Source organism: Cornus florida, unplaced genomic scaffold (assembly GCF_030987335.1).
Source record: "Cornus florida cultivar Cherokee Brave unplaced genomic scaffold, ASM3098733v1 CherokeeBrave_3.0.0_Hap2_Chr03, whole genome shotgun sequence".
NCBI classification, from domain to species: Eukaryota; Viridiplantae; Streptophyta; class Magnoliopsida; order Cornales; family Cornaceae; genus Cornus; species Cornus florida.
In genome coordinates, this window is record NW_026775573.1 from 23,749,349 (window position 1) to 23,766,493 (window position 17,145).

Genomic DNA, 17,145 nt, shown 5'->3' on the forward strand with positions numbered 1-17,145 from the left:
GGATACATAAAATTTGAATTTATCATATGGGTTTTGTCTAATAACCCATTTAACTTATCTGATTCAAGAGTATTTAAGTAATTGTATTTGTCAATTTTATATCAAAGGCTAATAAAGTCAATTCATCATTATCAGAATGTCTTTGTTCATTTTTATCAAACTTGAGTGGTGTAATTGTTTAAAAGTAAGACAACTTTCATTTCATTTAGCTGTCCCTGTACCAAATTTTAGGAGTGTTGGTGTACTTTATTCTTTATTATTATTGTATTTTTATATATTTTAGTATTCATCGGGAAGAATCATGGACTTGACCGATCGGATAAAAAATTGGGTCGGGTTTCAACATTGGTCCAGTATCAGACGGCGCCCGTACCCCCACATTTCGAGTCTTTCTTCTTCCCTTCATTTTCAGTTCTGCGTGTGGTGTGCATCAACAGCTCTATTATAAGCACCTCTAGACCATCACTCTTCTCTCCAGTTCCTTCCATGAACTACACTCGCTGATCACAATTCACAAACTTTTATGACGTCAATTCAATTCAAACCTTACAATACAAAAACCACAAAATAGATTCTACAGTGCTCTTGTTGCTGTCAAATCGAATCGAACATTCTTCTCTGGTTTATTCAATCAAACCCTTTCAATGCTCGAAGCTCCATCGCTGCAATGCATTCTAAGACAAGGTTTCTTCTGGCATGTGGCCGGAAAATTCACACTATTTCGTCGAATCAAGGATTTACAACCGCAGATAATGATTTGTCTAGGTTACGCCGGAGGATTTTGATATCTAGCGGTGGGTTTTCAGGCCGAATTTTGTCGAATTTCGTACGATTGGGACACCGGAGCTTTTGTGGATATGCTGTTGAGCAGTTCTCGGATGACGAGTACGAATGTGACTACGATAACCACAAGGTGTTCGACAAAATGCTTTTCATCTGTTCTTTACAATATTTATTTTTTCTAACACTTGAAAGTCGAGGTGTGAATTTAGTTTCTTGAGAAAATGTTGAAAAAGAGAAGAAAAATTGGGTTTTTGGGTCATTGTGGTTGTTGCTGTTTCTGAATTACTCAGTTGAACTAAGCCAAATAATAGGATAATTCGGGTCTACTGGTTGGTTGCTGAGAAAGTGAGATTTTGAATGCTATGGTTTTGTTGTTTTGGGAAATGGGGTGTGAAAGATGTTGGTCCATTGATAAGGGTTTTGGTTTTTTTTTTTTTTGGAAATGGGAAGCTCAACGTAATTGAGTGAATCAATTGTTTTAGGTTCAGTTAAGGTTTTATGTTTTCTGGCGTTTCAGATGATGGAAACTTACAAAACAAGAGGATTATATCTATTTCTGTAATACATATTTTCCTATTCAGGGAATGAGATGAAAATAATCTATAGAAATTGAAATTGTAAAGGAGTTATTTGAATTTATGATGTTTGATGTGAGAGTGTCAGTGGGTTGTCTTTGAAACAAAGGGTTATAGCAACAAAATAAATAGATCAGGCATTCATAAACCCACGAAAGTTGCTTGGATCTTTTCACACCCTCACACACCCACACTAACGGACACATGCATTTATTTATGTCTGCAGATAATGTTACTTTATATATCTAAACATGTATCAGTTCTGAATTCAGATATTAGGATAAAATGTGGCAAAATTTTAACTTATAAGAGTATGTGACAATGGTAGGCGTCATCCTCCATTGCCAACATTGATGAGTGGAAATGGAAACTCAGCATGCTATTGCGCAATGAAAATGACCAAGAAATCGTGTCAAGAGATAAAAGAGACAGGAGAGACTATGAGCAAATTTCTAACCTTGCCAAAAGGATGGGGCTCTACTGGTAAGCACTCAATCAACATGCCTTTAAATTTATTGTGTCTGATCATTATTTAGATGATATGATGCACCTTACACACTGTTTATTCCATGTTCAGTGAACTGTATGGAAAAGTGGTAGTCGCGAGCAAGGTTCCTCTTCCCAACTACCGGCCAGATCTTGATGACAAGCGGCCTCAAAGGGAGGTAATAACTCCTGCCTTCCATTGCCTTTTCATTCTATGTCACCTGTAGGAATTTTGTCATTGTATGAAAATTCTGACACTTTTATCCTCCATTTGGCAGGTGGTTATTCCACTAAGCTTACAAAGGAGAGTAGAGGGTTTACTTCAGGAACACCTTGACAGAATGCAGTTAAGTTCTGAAAATGTTGGCAAGACTTCAGCTACTGATCCTGTAGAAGATGTAAATCCGGATGAAAATCCAGATTCTTTATTAGATAGGTCCGTTATGGAAAAAGTTCTTCAGAGGCAGAGCTTGCGAATGCGCAATATGCAGAGATCATGGCAGGTATGTTTTGCTATTATCTTTTTACGATGCTATTATGAATATTTATTAGTTGTCAGGCACATCTCTTAAACATTAGGTACATTAACTTTGCAGCTTTGACTTGTTTGGTGTTTTCACATTTTGACTATTTTTAGTCAATGTCAGATGATAGTTTTCTCCTTTACTAGATTCTAGTGCTATGTCATCTTGGCAAGTGTTAGGGGTTCTTGTCCGACATTAGATCCAGATGGAAAATGTCTTGGGTTTATAAGGGTGGGTATGCAACACTACCCAACAAATTAAGCTTTTGGGTTGGGTGGGCAAGCACCTGGCCCGTTACAAGTGGTATCAGAGCCCAGTCTTTGATCCGCAGTCACGCCAAGCACCCACCTAGGTGGCGTCTGGGTATAGGTTGTTAGTAGTTCTCGGGCCATTAGGGGGGAAAGGTAAGCAGGGTGGTCCGACCGCAACAAGGGCATTGCGAGTTCAAAAGGGTGGGTATGCAGCACTACCCCACTTAAGCTTTGGGTCGGATGGCAAACACCCAACCTGTTACAACAAGCGTCTAGTGTTTTCTTTCTTACTGGCCAATATTGAATGAAGTTGATTTGCACTCTGTCAATGCTACTCTTCTTGGGGTTATAAGATTCAAATACTACTATTCTACTCCTTATTGTGAATCTTCTCCTTTTTACCATTAATAAGATTCACATATGTCCCAAGATTGGGCCAAAGGTCATGGTGGCTCACTAACATTATTTTTTCATTCATAAATCACAGGGAAATTTGAATGTGGCTTGAAATTTAATATTGGGACTTGGGAGTGAGTCGGAGTGAGTCTTTGTTGGCCTGAAGACAATGAATTTTATACTTCAGAAATGCCATGGAAGCACTTTTAATCATATATTAGGCTGCTTAGATGAAAAGTTATTGCAGAAATGATGTGGAAGCCTTTTAAACATTGGATAGGTTTGATTAGAGGAAAAATCGAGACTTAACTGAACTGAATTTGTTGAAGAGAGATACAAGTGCCTATTTGGTATGACAACATTGTGAAAATCATATAGAAAAGAAGTAGTATAGTTTGGAATTTTAGTGAAAGGCTTTGATGGATAATGTGACTCGATCCAGAAACTTTTAATTAAAAGGACATACACACATCAAATCTTGGATCTACTCCCCTGGATGATTATACATACTCAAGAAAGACAACACTAGAAGTCGTAAAGAAGCATTTATTTTATTGGTCATAAAGGGGCCATTCTTTGCTGCACTGGTAAAATTCTGTGGTTGTTAAGTGTGAGAATGTGGGTTTGAATTGTAAGAGCATCCATTTTATGCAATTAATGCCAAATGTTAGGTTTGTATCTCGTCCACCTCCTAACATCTTGGTTAATAAGGACCACAGAGGGTAATGACCCTTATATAGCTTTCCAGTCATAAAAGTCTTATGACTTGTACTAGATGAGATATATGCTCCTTGTGGAGTTTGCACACAAGAATTTCACACAGTCATGAACTAGAAACATTCTGTAAAGGGATTAAATACCTGCTTCACACCTATCATGAAGCTTGTGGGAGTATTAGTGTGACAAAATGGCTTAGCAAGCCAATTTTATTTTTGAAGGCTTTATTCCATTCATTGACAGGTTTGAGTCATATTTAGTTTTGAAGGCCGTCTTCCATTCATGTCTAGGTCTAAGTCATTATTTGATGAGACATGTTATGCATATATATATGAGAAGATAGATCAGTCCCGTGTTAAGCAATCCACTAAATTTCTGGGTTGAGAAATGATATTTTCATAGTAACAAGTAAATGGATCTGCTCTCAGTGCACGCCATCCAACTCCTATCCCTTTCAAGTGCAAGTCCAAGAAGGCGGGCATTGCACAACTTTCTTGGATAATATACGCTTACTTAGGAACTCATCCACGTGGTGCTTTAGATTAACATGATCCACTGATTTCATTGTATTGTTTGGCAGAGTCAGACGTTGAGTTGCGGGATTAAGTGTTGTGCATCCTAGACATTGTGCAGGGGCAATTATTGACTAGGTAAATTTATCAGGAGGTACAAAAGAGAAATTGGCCAGCACCTCTTGGACCTCTATGGACACCAGAAATTATATATACTGATGGCTTTATTTTTTTGATACCTCAATATACACTGCACCTGTTTCCTCGGTCACGGTTTCAAATTGCTCTTTCAGAAAGCTAATTCAAACTTTTATTAGAATTAGCAACCTCGGACTTCTGTTTGCTGCACCTTTTTAGTAATCAGCTGGCTTAGGCCTTAAAATAATTCTATTCTCTTTGAATAACCAGTAATATCTATGGCCTGGTCACAGTGGTGTACATCTTGATCATAAAGTCAAGAAAAGCCAAGTAGAATGGGTGAATGCGTATAATACTCTTAGGCATTTGTCATGCAAAACATTGTCTGTGACTATCATATAGAATTGGAACTAGATGATGCCGAGGCAATGGTGGTCTTGGCCACCCGTGCAATTAAATTGAATGTCATGCTTCACATTCAATTTTAGCTTGCCATTTTGAGAGATCAGGTTAATCCTGCGACCTCTATCAATCATAACCTTGCACTACTTTTTGCCCCTCTTAACATGCTAAACATGATACATCTTCAATTTCGGCCTTTGTTGATGGAAGTGGTACTCAAACTCCATATCATCTAGCTCGCTACTCATTATTACTGTATTCTATGTGTTCACATTCAGATGCATCATCATCTTATTAAATAATGCTCTCCTAAATCCCTTTGTGGCAATGGTGTTGGAAATCTTTATGACCCTTGCCGCCATACCTGAAAAAAGTATTGATGCTGTCCTTTTCCTAAATGGAGGGTCACTTGTAGGAATGACATAATACTAATCATGTTCCACAAAGCCGTGGAAGCGTCATTTTTAAAAAATCTAATAATGACTTGGTTGTTAGTAAGCGATTATTTCTAGATCAAATAGCAATTCCCTTTCCCGTTGATATAACTCCCTTCTTCAGTAAGAGATTACTTCTAGATCAAATAGCAATTCCCTTTCCAGTTCATGTAACTCCCTTCTTCTTTCGATCAACAACGTGAGATGATTTTTGACCCACTTGGCTTATAGTTCTTCTCATGATAGAATTTTGTGCCACAAGGTTTACCCAATTCCATTTTTGCAAGCTGTTGTCTTCCTGGCTTGATTTAGGCCTCCTGACTAATGCTTAGCTTTGATTTAATCTTATCACTATAGTCATTTAAGTCTATTTGAATTTTCTTTACCACTACGGAATCTTAATCACATGTTTGTTCCCTTTCAGAACCTACTACGGCATGAAACTACTCATGGTGCCTTGGGGTGCTTATACATGAACTTGGATACGTGTGTTGGGTTGGTTGTGAACAAATCTAAGGGTTAGGTCTGAATTCTCTTTTGTTGTTGAAGTTGAGGTCCCGTCAGTGGTATATAAAGAATTTGTAAGTGTTCAGTCCAAGGAGGACTTGGCCCAAATGAAGGACGAGTGCAGCATCTCTCACTGAATCAAGACTTGAATAGGAGATCCGGGCTCCGGGACATAGCTAAAAATTCATATTTTTTAATATTTTCTTTTCATTATTTGGGTAAAATGATGTTTTTATGCAATATTAGTTGTTCAACTTGGAACACTTTACTCATCTGAAGCAAACATGAGATTAAAGAGGCATAAGAGATGTCAAATTGAATTCTAAAGTAAACTTGGATTATTATATACGTCTTGCTATCTAGACATTTACACACTTTTCATCCTCATAACGATTTTTTGTATATTTAATGCGTGCACTTCATGCTCATCGAAGAGTTTATGTAAGGATTGGTTCTTGATTAAATGCTCTGTGATCTCTAGAACGAGCCCTTTGTAGGTGCTAGCTTGCTGCACACTTCCTAATTTTCACCAATGTTTAAGCTTTCAAATGTTTGTTGTGATGTGTCAGCTTAGGATGCATAGAACTGCACAATGAGTGGTTTCCAACCACACAAAGAGGTTGTTGGCAGATAGGAAAGGCCAAGTTCCAAACCTGACGTTCCAAGGTGTTAAGCATCATCATTAGCACCGTCAATAGCAATATTTTGATTGAAGCCGTTGCCACTACCTTTGATTTCTTAATTGGATCTCACATCTCTCCAACCTTTTAGCAAAAATGTATCAATAAGAAATCTGCAATTTGAACAAAACAATGAAAGGTAAAACATTAAATAAGAAATACATAGGCAAAAATATAAGAATAAGTTTAATTTAAATCAGAGAGAGAACTATCGACACTAGCATCCATGACAAAGAACCTTACAACATTAAAGACCAAAGATTGACTCAAGTGCTGAAGTAGAGATAGTATTAAATTAGAAAAGAAGGAATCAATGGGCATTAAAACGAACAAGAAATACATGCATGGTAAACCAAATACAAAGAAACAATAACAATCTCAACAAAGGGAAAACATAATTTCTGGAATTTATGAATTGAAATATAGTGCGAGTATTATTGATTTTGCTCTCACCATATCTATGATATGAAGGATATTAGCATTATATTGATATACTTTATTTTATTTGGATTTTGTTTGATACTTACTAAGTTTTGGGTGTATTGGTGGATGCATTGGCAAATTAAAAAACAATGGCTTCAGCAAACTCCTTTTTTTTTTTTTTTTTTTTTTTTGGGCATTCCTTTATTTTATTTTTCAGAAATTCAATTTGGGGAGGCCATGATTTAGGACAAGAGAGTAGCCTTAAATAGCTAAGAACTAAAGAGTTCAGAGGCTGAAAGTCCAAAGAACTAGGGCTGAAAATTGGAGGTTTGATAGTAGAAATGTAGAAAAACAAAGGAGAAGTGAATAAGAGTTGCCTCTTGGCATCACACCAACAGGGTCAGAGAAACAAATTATGGTTCAAGAGAGAGAAAGGATTTGAAAATAAAAAAAAGCCTATTGGCATCACACCAATAGAAAATAAGAACCTAGAAGGCCTCATACCTAGAGAAGGCCTCACACCCTCATATCTTGTGAATCACTCACAAAGAAATCTCAAAGATATTTTTATTCATTCATTAACTTTTTTTTTTCCCCTAGTTGGTACTCACACACACATGCCTCCACTGAGGTTCGAACCCTTGACCTTCCTTTGGGAAGTAGGGGCTTGGTACCGCTAGGCCACAGGCCTGTTGGTATTCATTCATTAACTGCCTCACTAAGTTTACATCATACCCTTCTTATAGCAACTTATGACCCTGAGATTACCCCAAATTGAGGCAATCAATACTTGACTCTAACATAATAAAAGTAATCACCCCATAATTAGGGTAATCAATATTTGACTCTAGGATTACCCCATAATTGAGGCAATCAATTGACCCTTGGATTACCCCATAATGAAGGTAATAAATACTTACCTAATAGCATAATTAAAGTAACTAAAAGTTGACCAAATTTCCCAATTATTCAAACTCCATGTGGACCCATATTATCTAGCCTATGCCAGCTCGAATCTTCGAATCCTCCTTTTGGCTCCTTTTATACACCTTTACATATTTTTGCCATTGATCTCCATCAGTTCTCTCCGGCTTGGAAAAACTCGACTCCGACGAGTTTAAGGGATGAAATTGCTCATAAAGGTTGGGAGCTAGATATTGGAACTCACTATCAGCAATCAAAGTACAATAAAAAAAATGGGTGGTCCCTCCATGTAACAAGGAACTTTTGATAACCATGCTGAAAATTAGCTTGTGCTTTGTGACTGTCATTGCTTATTGCAATCTTCCTTTGAACTTCAGCATGAATATCTTGGATATGCTTACTTAAAGCATCAGTTTCAGCACTAGGTTGTTCCTCAATTGGTAAAGGTACTAAGTCAATTGGCTGCCTAGGATGTAAGCCTATCACAATCTCAAAGGGGTTGCTCCCAATGGTCCTGTTTACAGAACTGTTGTACGCAAATTCAGCAATAGGAAAAATCTGGTCCCAACTAGTAATATGGTCACCAACAAGAGAATGAAGCAAGTCACCCAAGATATGATTAATGACATAGGTTTGTCCATCAGTTTGTGGATGAGAAGAAGAAATTTCCAGCCTTGTATTCAGCAACTTTCATATTGTCCGCCAAAAATAACTCCAAATTTTTATATCTCGATCAAAAACAATGGTGTTGTGCCACCCATGAATCCGGACAACTTCTTGAAAAAGAAGTTTGGCAATGTGGACAGCAACGAAAGTCTTAGAATAATAGATGAAGTGCGCCACTTTCGAAAAATGATCCACAACAACGAATATGGCATCATGTCTTTGACTTGGTCTAGGCAACACAAAAACAAATTCATCTTCTGAGTCATCAACCTCGTTTTGACATCCACTTTGCTGCAACTGTGAAATAAAGTGAGTACAGAATACGCCTATTAATATAGTCATAAGCATATTGGTCGCAGAACTAAATGCTTGAGTTCAAGTCTCAAAAGAAGGTTGAACAACATCTTGTCCCCTGTCTAAATGCTTGAGTTCAAGTCTCACTCTTTTTTGTTGGGTCTTAGGGAGAGAATATAGATCTATGGAGGAGATTATTGTTTTTTTGGCCTCTTTGAAGGTCTAAGGCACCCTTTGGCCCTTGTTTACTTTGGGTTCCGCTTCCCTTTTGAGCGTTTTCAATAAAATCTTACTTATCAAATAAATAAATAAATAACATCTTGGCCCCCGTCCTACTAAACTCTCAAAATTATTATATTTATTCTTTTTGTGCTGTTAATTTCTTGGATTTATTAAAAGCCCTTTAATTGTCCAGAGTTGTGGAATTATAGTTCGACACTACGAAAATATTCGTTGGAGTTATTATTCTTGTTAAGTTGTCATAATCCATTTAACCCAAGCAAGATTTAGGGGTCTAGTTTTGAGATGTTTTCACTAGTTTTTGGCAACTCAGTTTGAGATTTGGGCTAGTCCATTGGGGCTTAGGTTCGCCTCATCCAAGTAAAGCTAATTGTTCCACGTATGCCTTGTCGTGATGCATGACCTACTGTGGGTATATCACAAGCTTATCATATTCGATTCAGGTTGGGTTAGATTGGAATTTTAACTAGGCTCATGTCATGATTTTAACTTCAAAAATTCACCTGGATTAGGTATACCAAAAAAGGAGTGTCACTAACTATTTGAATGTGGATAGGAATGGAGGAAAATTCATATGTAATTCACCTCCGAAGATTAGTGAAGAAAATATGGTGATTTGTTTATTAGAGATTAGAAGAATATCGATTGGATCCATTGACTGTGTTTTTACTTTCAGTTTTATCTTCTGTTCTAAACGATCCCCATGAGCTTCTAAGGATTTGGAGTTCAAGAAGGTCCAACAGTTTAAAATCACCTGCAATATGTGTACGAGTACATGAAATAAAGACAGACTTGATTAATACTATTTTTATTATTATTCTTTTCAATATAGATAATAATTGAGAGTCTTGGTGATTGCTTTTCTTCAATAACAAACCACTACTTAGTTGTGTAGTTTTTGCAGCTTGTGTTTGCTTCACTTGATATGCTTGCTTTTGAATTGAATGTGCCCTTTTATCCACAGGAATCACCTGAAGGCAAGAAGATGCTAGATTTCCGGAAATCTCTCCCTGCATTCAGTGAGAAGGAAAGGCTGCTTCAATCAATTGCACGGAATCAGGTTTCACTTAGGAATCACACCCTTTCCTATCAAGCTTTTCAGCCTTGCAAATGAACTTAATCTAGTATGGATATTTGTACTTCAGGGACTTCTTTTTTTTTTTTGGGCTTAGTACTTTCCTGACCTTTGTTTAATTTCCCCACTTATATAGGTTATGGTCCTGCTTGGAAGTTATGGCCTTTTTATTTTTCCTGGTGGGGAGTTCCTTGGGGTTTAATCTTCTGATTTGTTTTTGAGTGGTGAATTATGGGTTTTTGTGTGTGTGTGTGTGTGTGTGTTTGTTTGTGTGTGGGTGGGTGTGTCTGGAAGCGACAAGACTATTTCAAAGCTTGATCCAATTATGCCTGTTTAGATTTGGGTTAGAAGATCAATTTGTACTTTTCTTATAGCACACCGTCTTGCTTTGTGGATTGTTATTTCTTAAGTTGTTTCTACTAAGGCCATTGGGTAACTTACTTGATCCTATCCTTGCACATCTTCAAAAATCTTACCTTATCCAAAGAAGAAAACAATGGTTAGTTGTTTTTAGGTTCACTTCTACCTAGGGCTGTAAACGAGCCAAGTCGAATAGTGATGTGTTCGAGCTCGGGTCGGTCAGGCGGCAAAGGTGATTAAGCTCGGCTCGAGATCGGATTGAACCTTAAAAGTAATGTCCGAGCTCGGCCTGTCTATGTTTCGCGGAGCTTGAGCTCGGCTCAACAGCTCCATAAAATTGGTGGACGCTGAACAGTAAGAGAGGGAGAAATTTTTGACAGAGAAATGGAACAGACAGAAAGGATTAATCTGGCTCATAACCAACTTGGATGAAAGACACTGACGCCGATGCTGACACAACTGAGAGTTGATAGACATAGAGAACAAATCTTTACACTGCACAAAATTTTGAAGGAAGCCCCATAATCACTTTAAATGAAACCCCATATCCAGATTGAATAAAAAGGTGATTGAATGAAAGGCAAAAAATAAATTGTAATCTCAGTACCTGGAAATTCTTGAAAGAGGGAGATAGAGAGAGAAGTGAACAAAATGAATGGGCAATCACCGGTGGCCATCAGCGACGAAAGTGTCATAGACTCACTGCGGCTAGAGTTTGAATCGTTTAATTGTGTAAAGGCAGTGGAATCTAGAAAGTGATTAGGGTTAGATACACCCATGTATATATATATGATGGGCTTAAATTAGTAGGGGTTTTGTTCTTAAAAGGGACCAAATCATTTGGGTTGTGTTTTTTTTTTTTAACCCTGGGTTGGTCTTCATATATATGTAAGAGATTAAAAGTTATTTGGTTTGGGTTTGGCTTCATATATGTCTAAGAGATTAAAAGTTTTGAGGTTTTGTATGGGGCTGAATATATATATATATATATATATATATATATATATATATATATATATATATTCAATAATATATATACACTTATATATAACACCTTTTACCGAGCCTAAAATGAGATCTTAAATGAGTTTTTTCAAGAACGTGTTCATGAACAAATGAGTCGAGTATGGAGGTGTTTGAGCTTGGCTCGTTTAATAAACGAGCCTATAAATTTTGTTTGAGCTTGGTTCGTTTACTAAACAAATGTACATGAACCGACCTCTTAACGAGCCGAGCTCGAGCTGTTTGTCGAAAGCTTGGCTCCTTTGCAGCCCTACTTCTACCCACTACATCTTTAAGTATTTATTTAACAAACGAAGTGCATTCTCATTGTGCTATTTGAAAAAGATTTAACATAAGTGTACCTGTTTATTTTTTTTCAAACTCATTTATGGTTTGGATTTAGCACTGTTTAATTACTATTTGTGATTTTTAGGATTATTATGCACTGTCTAATAAGTAATACCAACTTCTATTAGAATTTTGGAAACATGCAATCTCTCTTTCTCTCTCTCACAATGAAAAGATAATCCTATAGCGCTTTATGGTAGAGTTTTAGCAGAAGCGTTGGTTGAGAAACTTGCCATGTTGTTACGGAATTGTTGCCGAAGGCAAAGACAACTGCAATTACCTTTTTAGTTGGTTAATGACAGCCCCAAAATATTTTGTGTTGTTAAAGTAATACGACACATACCTAATCTTCTTCTTTTTTTGGCAATCAATAGTAGTAAGTCATTGATTCTCAAAGTTACTCCCTAGGATCTTGTCTTCTACAAAGTCTACCCATGCCATTTGCTGACAGGAGGGCACACTGTTTATTTTGTAATTTTACAGGGAGCAGCTCATAATTTTTCCCTGTAAAGGAGATGGATTATGGTTCTCATCTTGTGATGTATTGACGATTGCTTGTATCATAACTTTCTGATAATGGTGGACACAACCCTAAGTACATATCCTGAAGTTTTGTGGCATGAAGGTCATATAAGTTATGTTGTTATCAGTAGTTTCAGTTGGAGGAGGATGGGTTCTCTTGGGGTTTTTCTGGGGTGTATGGGCCGGTTGATGATGGTGTGAGGGATGGGTTGTGGGAGGAGTTGAGTGGGGTGAAGGGGAGGTGGTCTCTTCCTTGGTGTGTTGCCGGTGATTTTAATGTGGTTAGGTCACCGGCAGAGTGATCTACAGGTGGTTCGTGGACTAAAGCTATGATGCATTTTTCTGATTTTATTGATGGTCATCAGCTTATTGATCTTCCTCTTGAGGGAGCTTCTTTTACTTGGTCCAACGGGAGGGAATAGCCAACTTTTTCTCGGCTTGATAGATTTCTGATTTCCGGTGACTGGGAGGAGAAGTTCCTGGATGTTGTTCTAGCTGTGCTTGCTAGGTTTACCTCGGACCATATCCCCTTGGTTTTGGATTGTGGAGGTTTGAGATCTCGTTGCACTCCTTTTAGATTTGAGAACATTTGGCTTCGAGCGGATAATTTCCAGGTTTCTTTGCTTTCTTGGTGGGAGGAGAACCCGGTGGTGGGTACGTCCAGTTTCATTCTTGCAAGCAAGCTTCGACCCCTGAAGAATAAGCTCAAAAGGTGGAATAAGGAGGAGTTTGGGAATTTGGAGTGGAGGAAGAATAGGGCTTTGGCTGATATTGCCGAGATCGATAGAATGGAAGGGGAGGGTGTTCTTTCTGAGTCTCATCGCATTAGGAGAGCAGCTTGTCAGGCAAAATGTGTAGAAATTGCTCTATTGGAGGAAATCTCGTGGCGCCAGAAATCTCGGGCCTTATGGCTCAAAGAGGGGGATCGTAATTCCAAGTTTTTTCATAGAACTGCTAATGCTCATAGGAGGGGCAACCATATTGGGCGACTGTGTGTGGATGGTACGGTCCTGTCTACAGAGGTTGAGGTGCGAAATGGTATTGTCTCTTTCTACCAAAGGCTTTATCGAGCCTCTTCGATGGAGGCCAAGGCTTGATGACCTTCATTTTGACTCTATTTCTATTTTGGAAAGGGATGGGCTGGAGGTTCCTTTTTCGGAGGAGGAGGTGTTGAAGGCTCTCAAGAGTTGTAATGGCGATAAGGCTCCAGGCCCCGATGGTTTTACTATGAAATTTTTGCTGGAAAGTTGGGAGGTGGTTAGGCTTGAGATTATGAGCACTTTTCATGAGTTTCATTCCACGGGGAGATTTGAGAAATCACTGAACGCATCCTTTATTGCCCTTATTCCTAAGAAGGGTGGTGCTTCTAATGTCAAGGATTTTAGACCAATTAGTCTGATTGGGTGTATCTATAAGATCATTGCAAAAGTCCTTGCGCTTAGGCTGAGGGAGGTGCTTGATGGAGTTGTTTCTGAGTCCCAAAATGCCTTTATTGGGGGTAGACAGATTCTGGACTCGGCTCTCATTACCAGTGAATGCGTGGATTCTAGACTTAGTAGTGGTGTTCCTGGTGTTCTTTGTAAGCTGGATATCGAAAAAGCCTACGATCATGTCAGTTGGAATTTCCTGTTGTATCTGTTGGAGAGGATGGGTTTTGGTGCGAAATGGAGGAAATGGATTACTACATGTGTTTCCACTGTCAGATTTTCGATTTTGGTTAATGGGTCTCCTACGGGATTCTTTGGTAGTTCTCGAGGTCTGAGGCAGGGGGACCTCTTTCCCCATTTTTGTTTATTATTGTTATGGAGGCCCTTAGTTGGTTGATGAGAAGGGATGTGGATTTGGGGTTTATTAGGGGTTTCAAGCTCGGCCCTGAATTGGTTCAGCAGATGGAGATTTCTCACCTTCTTTTTGCGGATGATACTATTGTTTTCTGTGAGGCAAAGGTGTCCCAGTTGCAGTATTTGAGATGTGTTTTGGTTTGTTTTCAGGCTGTCTCTGGTCTGAAAGTCAATGTGGGTAAAAGTGTGCTTGTCCCTGTGGGGGAGGTGCAGGATGTGGATTCTCTGGCTGCTGTTTTAGGCTGTGGGACGCAACGCTTCCCTATTTCTTATTTGGGTCTACCGCTGGGGGACTCGGCAAGGAGGGTGGGAAGTTGGGACTTGGTGATTGAGCGGGTCGAGAGAAGATTGGCTGGTTGGAAAAAGCAATATCTCTCCAAGGGTGGAAAAGTCACGTTTGGTGGAGTCTTTGGAAAGAGCGGAACAAAAGATCTTTTGATGGGAAGGAGTCCTCTATTGGAGAGCTGAAATTTTCTATTATTTGTACCCTTTTTTGTTGGGGTTGGGGGAGGGATTATTCTTCTTTAGAGGACATTGTGGACTTTTTGGGTTCTTTGAGTTCATAGATTCTTTTTGTGTATATCTCGGGACGCGTTCCCCTTTTGAACGCTTTCTAATACATTTTACTTATAAAAAAAAAAAAAAGTTTCAGTTGTAATGAGGGTGGGTCTTTTTCCTTTTTAAATTTGGAATTTCTATTTTTCTTATGTTCAGATCTTATAGGTTTTGGGATAAGGTATTAGTCCTTATTTTGGGTAAGTAAGCACTCACAGACCCAACTCACACGCATCCACTATTGCCCCTAAGGGGTCTTGATTCCTCAACCTTTCACTTGGAAGGAGGAGGGGATACCACTTGAGCCAAAAGATTTGATATGTTATTATGGGGGATAGCATTAATTTTGCATTACCTACAAAGAAGTTGTTACCTTCATAAATTTTTAGTTTCTAGTGTTTTGTTAAACCTATATATAGGTCTCTTGGGAAAAGTTTATGCACTTCTGAGATGATATTTTATTTTCACTGATAAATTATTGAAAGAGCATGCTCTCTCTCCCTCGGGTTTTGATCGCGAGGCTTGGAAATCTACTTCAACTCACCTTGTTTGTTTCCTTTTCCTTCTCCCTTCCTCCCTCCTCCCAATCGTTTTTGAGCCTTGAACACAAAAAATAACCCTCAGGAATTTCTTCTCTTCCCCCTCCTTTCTTCTAAATTTTCATCTTCTGATTATTGTGCTTTGGCACAGAACTTGTAATCCTTTAAGGAATTCTCTTATAGTTTTTTTTTTCTCTCTCTCTTTCTTTGCCTTCCCATTTTTCGCTCTTTCTTTACCTTCCCATTTATTTGTTTCTAAGAAGCGATGATATTTCCTCCAATATGCTCATCTCCGAAATGTGTTTGTTCCAATTTTCCTTTTAGGATTCAAGTTTTGAAATGAAATAGAAACTCACACTCGATGAACCCTTGTGTTTGAGCAGGTTAAACTACTTCAAAACCTAGGGATAAAATTTATCTTAAGCCACAGATTTTCAGAATTGGAAGGGGAAGAATCCTCATGGATTCAGGTGCATAAAATTGAAAATTAAGTACTGAAAATTTTAAGAGCTGAATTTTAAGTACTAAAGTGTTTAAGTGGTAATTAAAAATTAAATATTTTTATTGATATTTTTTTGAATTTTTAGCGTTCAGCGTTCAACATTTAGTGATAAGTGATGTCCTTGTCACTTAAAATTTTACCCCATTTTAAGTGCCGCTTATTGTTTTCAGCGATATTCAAATTGCGTTATCAAACACACTTAATTGAATAAGTGCTTAATTTATTCAGAATTAAGTGTTGAATTGAGTTATCAAACAACACCTTAGTCATTAAGGATATAATAGAGTCAAGTGTTGGATTAGTTGTATATCAAGTGGTCCTGGTTTAAAACTGAGATCTAGTCTATACTTGAGTTCTTTATACATTTTTGAAGTTTGAACCTTTATCTTTCGTAGAGATCAAAGCACATAAAAGCTCAATTGAAAGGAAGTTCTTCTTGGTATTACATTACATAGACCACATCCTTTATCAGAGTCTTGTCACATTTCTTTCAATTCATGTGGATTTTATTGACATCAAAATCGCACTCATTACTTCCCAGGGAACATACTCTCTCTCTCTTAATTGCACATCCCTTGTCTAACATTGAAATGGTAAACTCTCGGGCTTGGCCACTTTTTGAAAAATAATGCTAAAGGTTAGGAAAAAATATAGTTTACCATCTTAGCATCTGCATGGGTAAGACCAAAACTGGTATTGGTTATTCACCCATATCTAATGGTTTTTAACTCGGCCTGACAAGCTTATGAAGAACCATATGCAGTGTTCTTAAACCATATCTTAAAGGTAAGTTACTTTTAGAATGAGCTTAACTTATTAAACTAAGACTCTGTGTGGAGTGCTCACAGGAGGAGAACTAACAACATGTAACCCCTTCTGAAAATTCTGGTCTGATCTGAGTGCTACTTTTGAAGGCCTGCAACTGCCTTCCTACAAGTTATATGATTTCATTTCTTTGTAGTGCTTTTATTTTGTGCCATAATGCCCAGTGCTTGGACAACCTGAAGTGGCTGGGATTTAAGAAACCACTGGTTTGATCTGTGTATTATTTGCAAGGTGTGTACCTTTGTAGTGTAATTTCTGAAATGCTTACACGCATGCCTAAGTTTATATGTAGTTTTATGTATATTGTGAACCTCATGTCTTGTGAAATGATTATTTTTTCTGTTAATTTATGTAAATAAATTATCGACTTTCAAGTAAGCTGTATGTATGTTAATGTTTATTTCCAGCATTTCTAATCAGTTTTTACAATGATAGGTTGTAGTAATTTCCGGGGAGACTGGTTGTGGTAAGACCACCCAACTTCCTCAATATATATTGGAGTCAGAAATAGAATCTGGTCGTGGAGCATTCTGTAGCATAATTTGTACTCAGCCTCGAAGAATATCTGCCATGGCTGTTGCAGAAAGAGTGTCTACAGAGAGGGGAGAGCCTCTTGGGGAATCT

General features: G+C 37.9%; 1 protein-coding gene across 1 annotated transcript in view; it reads left to right on the top strand.

Moving 5' to 3' along the window:
* Positions 1-353: 353 nt before the first annotated feature.
* The window catches only part of LOC132299956 (DExH-box ATP-dependent RNA helicase DExH3), a 48,292-nt gene continuing 31,500 nt past the window's right edge, over positions 354-17,145 (top strand). Inside the window, exons 1-6 of the mRNA XM_059796857.1 lie at positions 354-913; positions 1,687-1,841; positions 1,936-2,023; positions 2,123-2,347; positions 9,917-10,012; positions 16,957-17,145. Of these exons, the coding sequence (XP_059652840.1) occupies positions 668-913; positions 1,687-1,841; positions 1,936-2,023; positions 2,123-2,347; positions 9,917-10,012; positions 16,957-17,145 (999 nt within the window). The 5' untranslated portion in view covers positions 354-667. The remainder of the gene's footprint in view (positions 914-1,686; positions 1,842-1,935; positions 2,024-2,122; positions 2,348-9,916; positions 10,013-16,956) is intronic.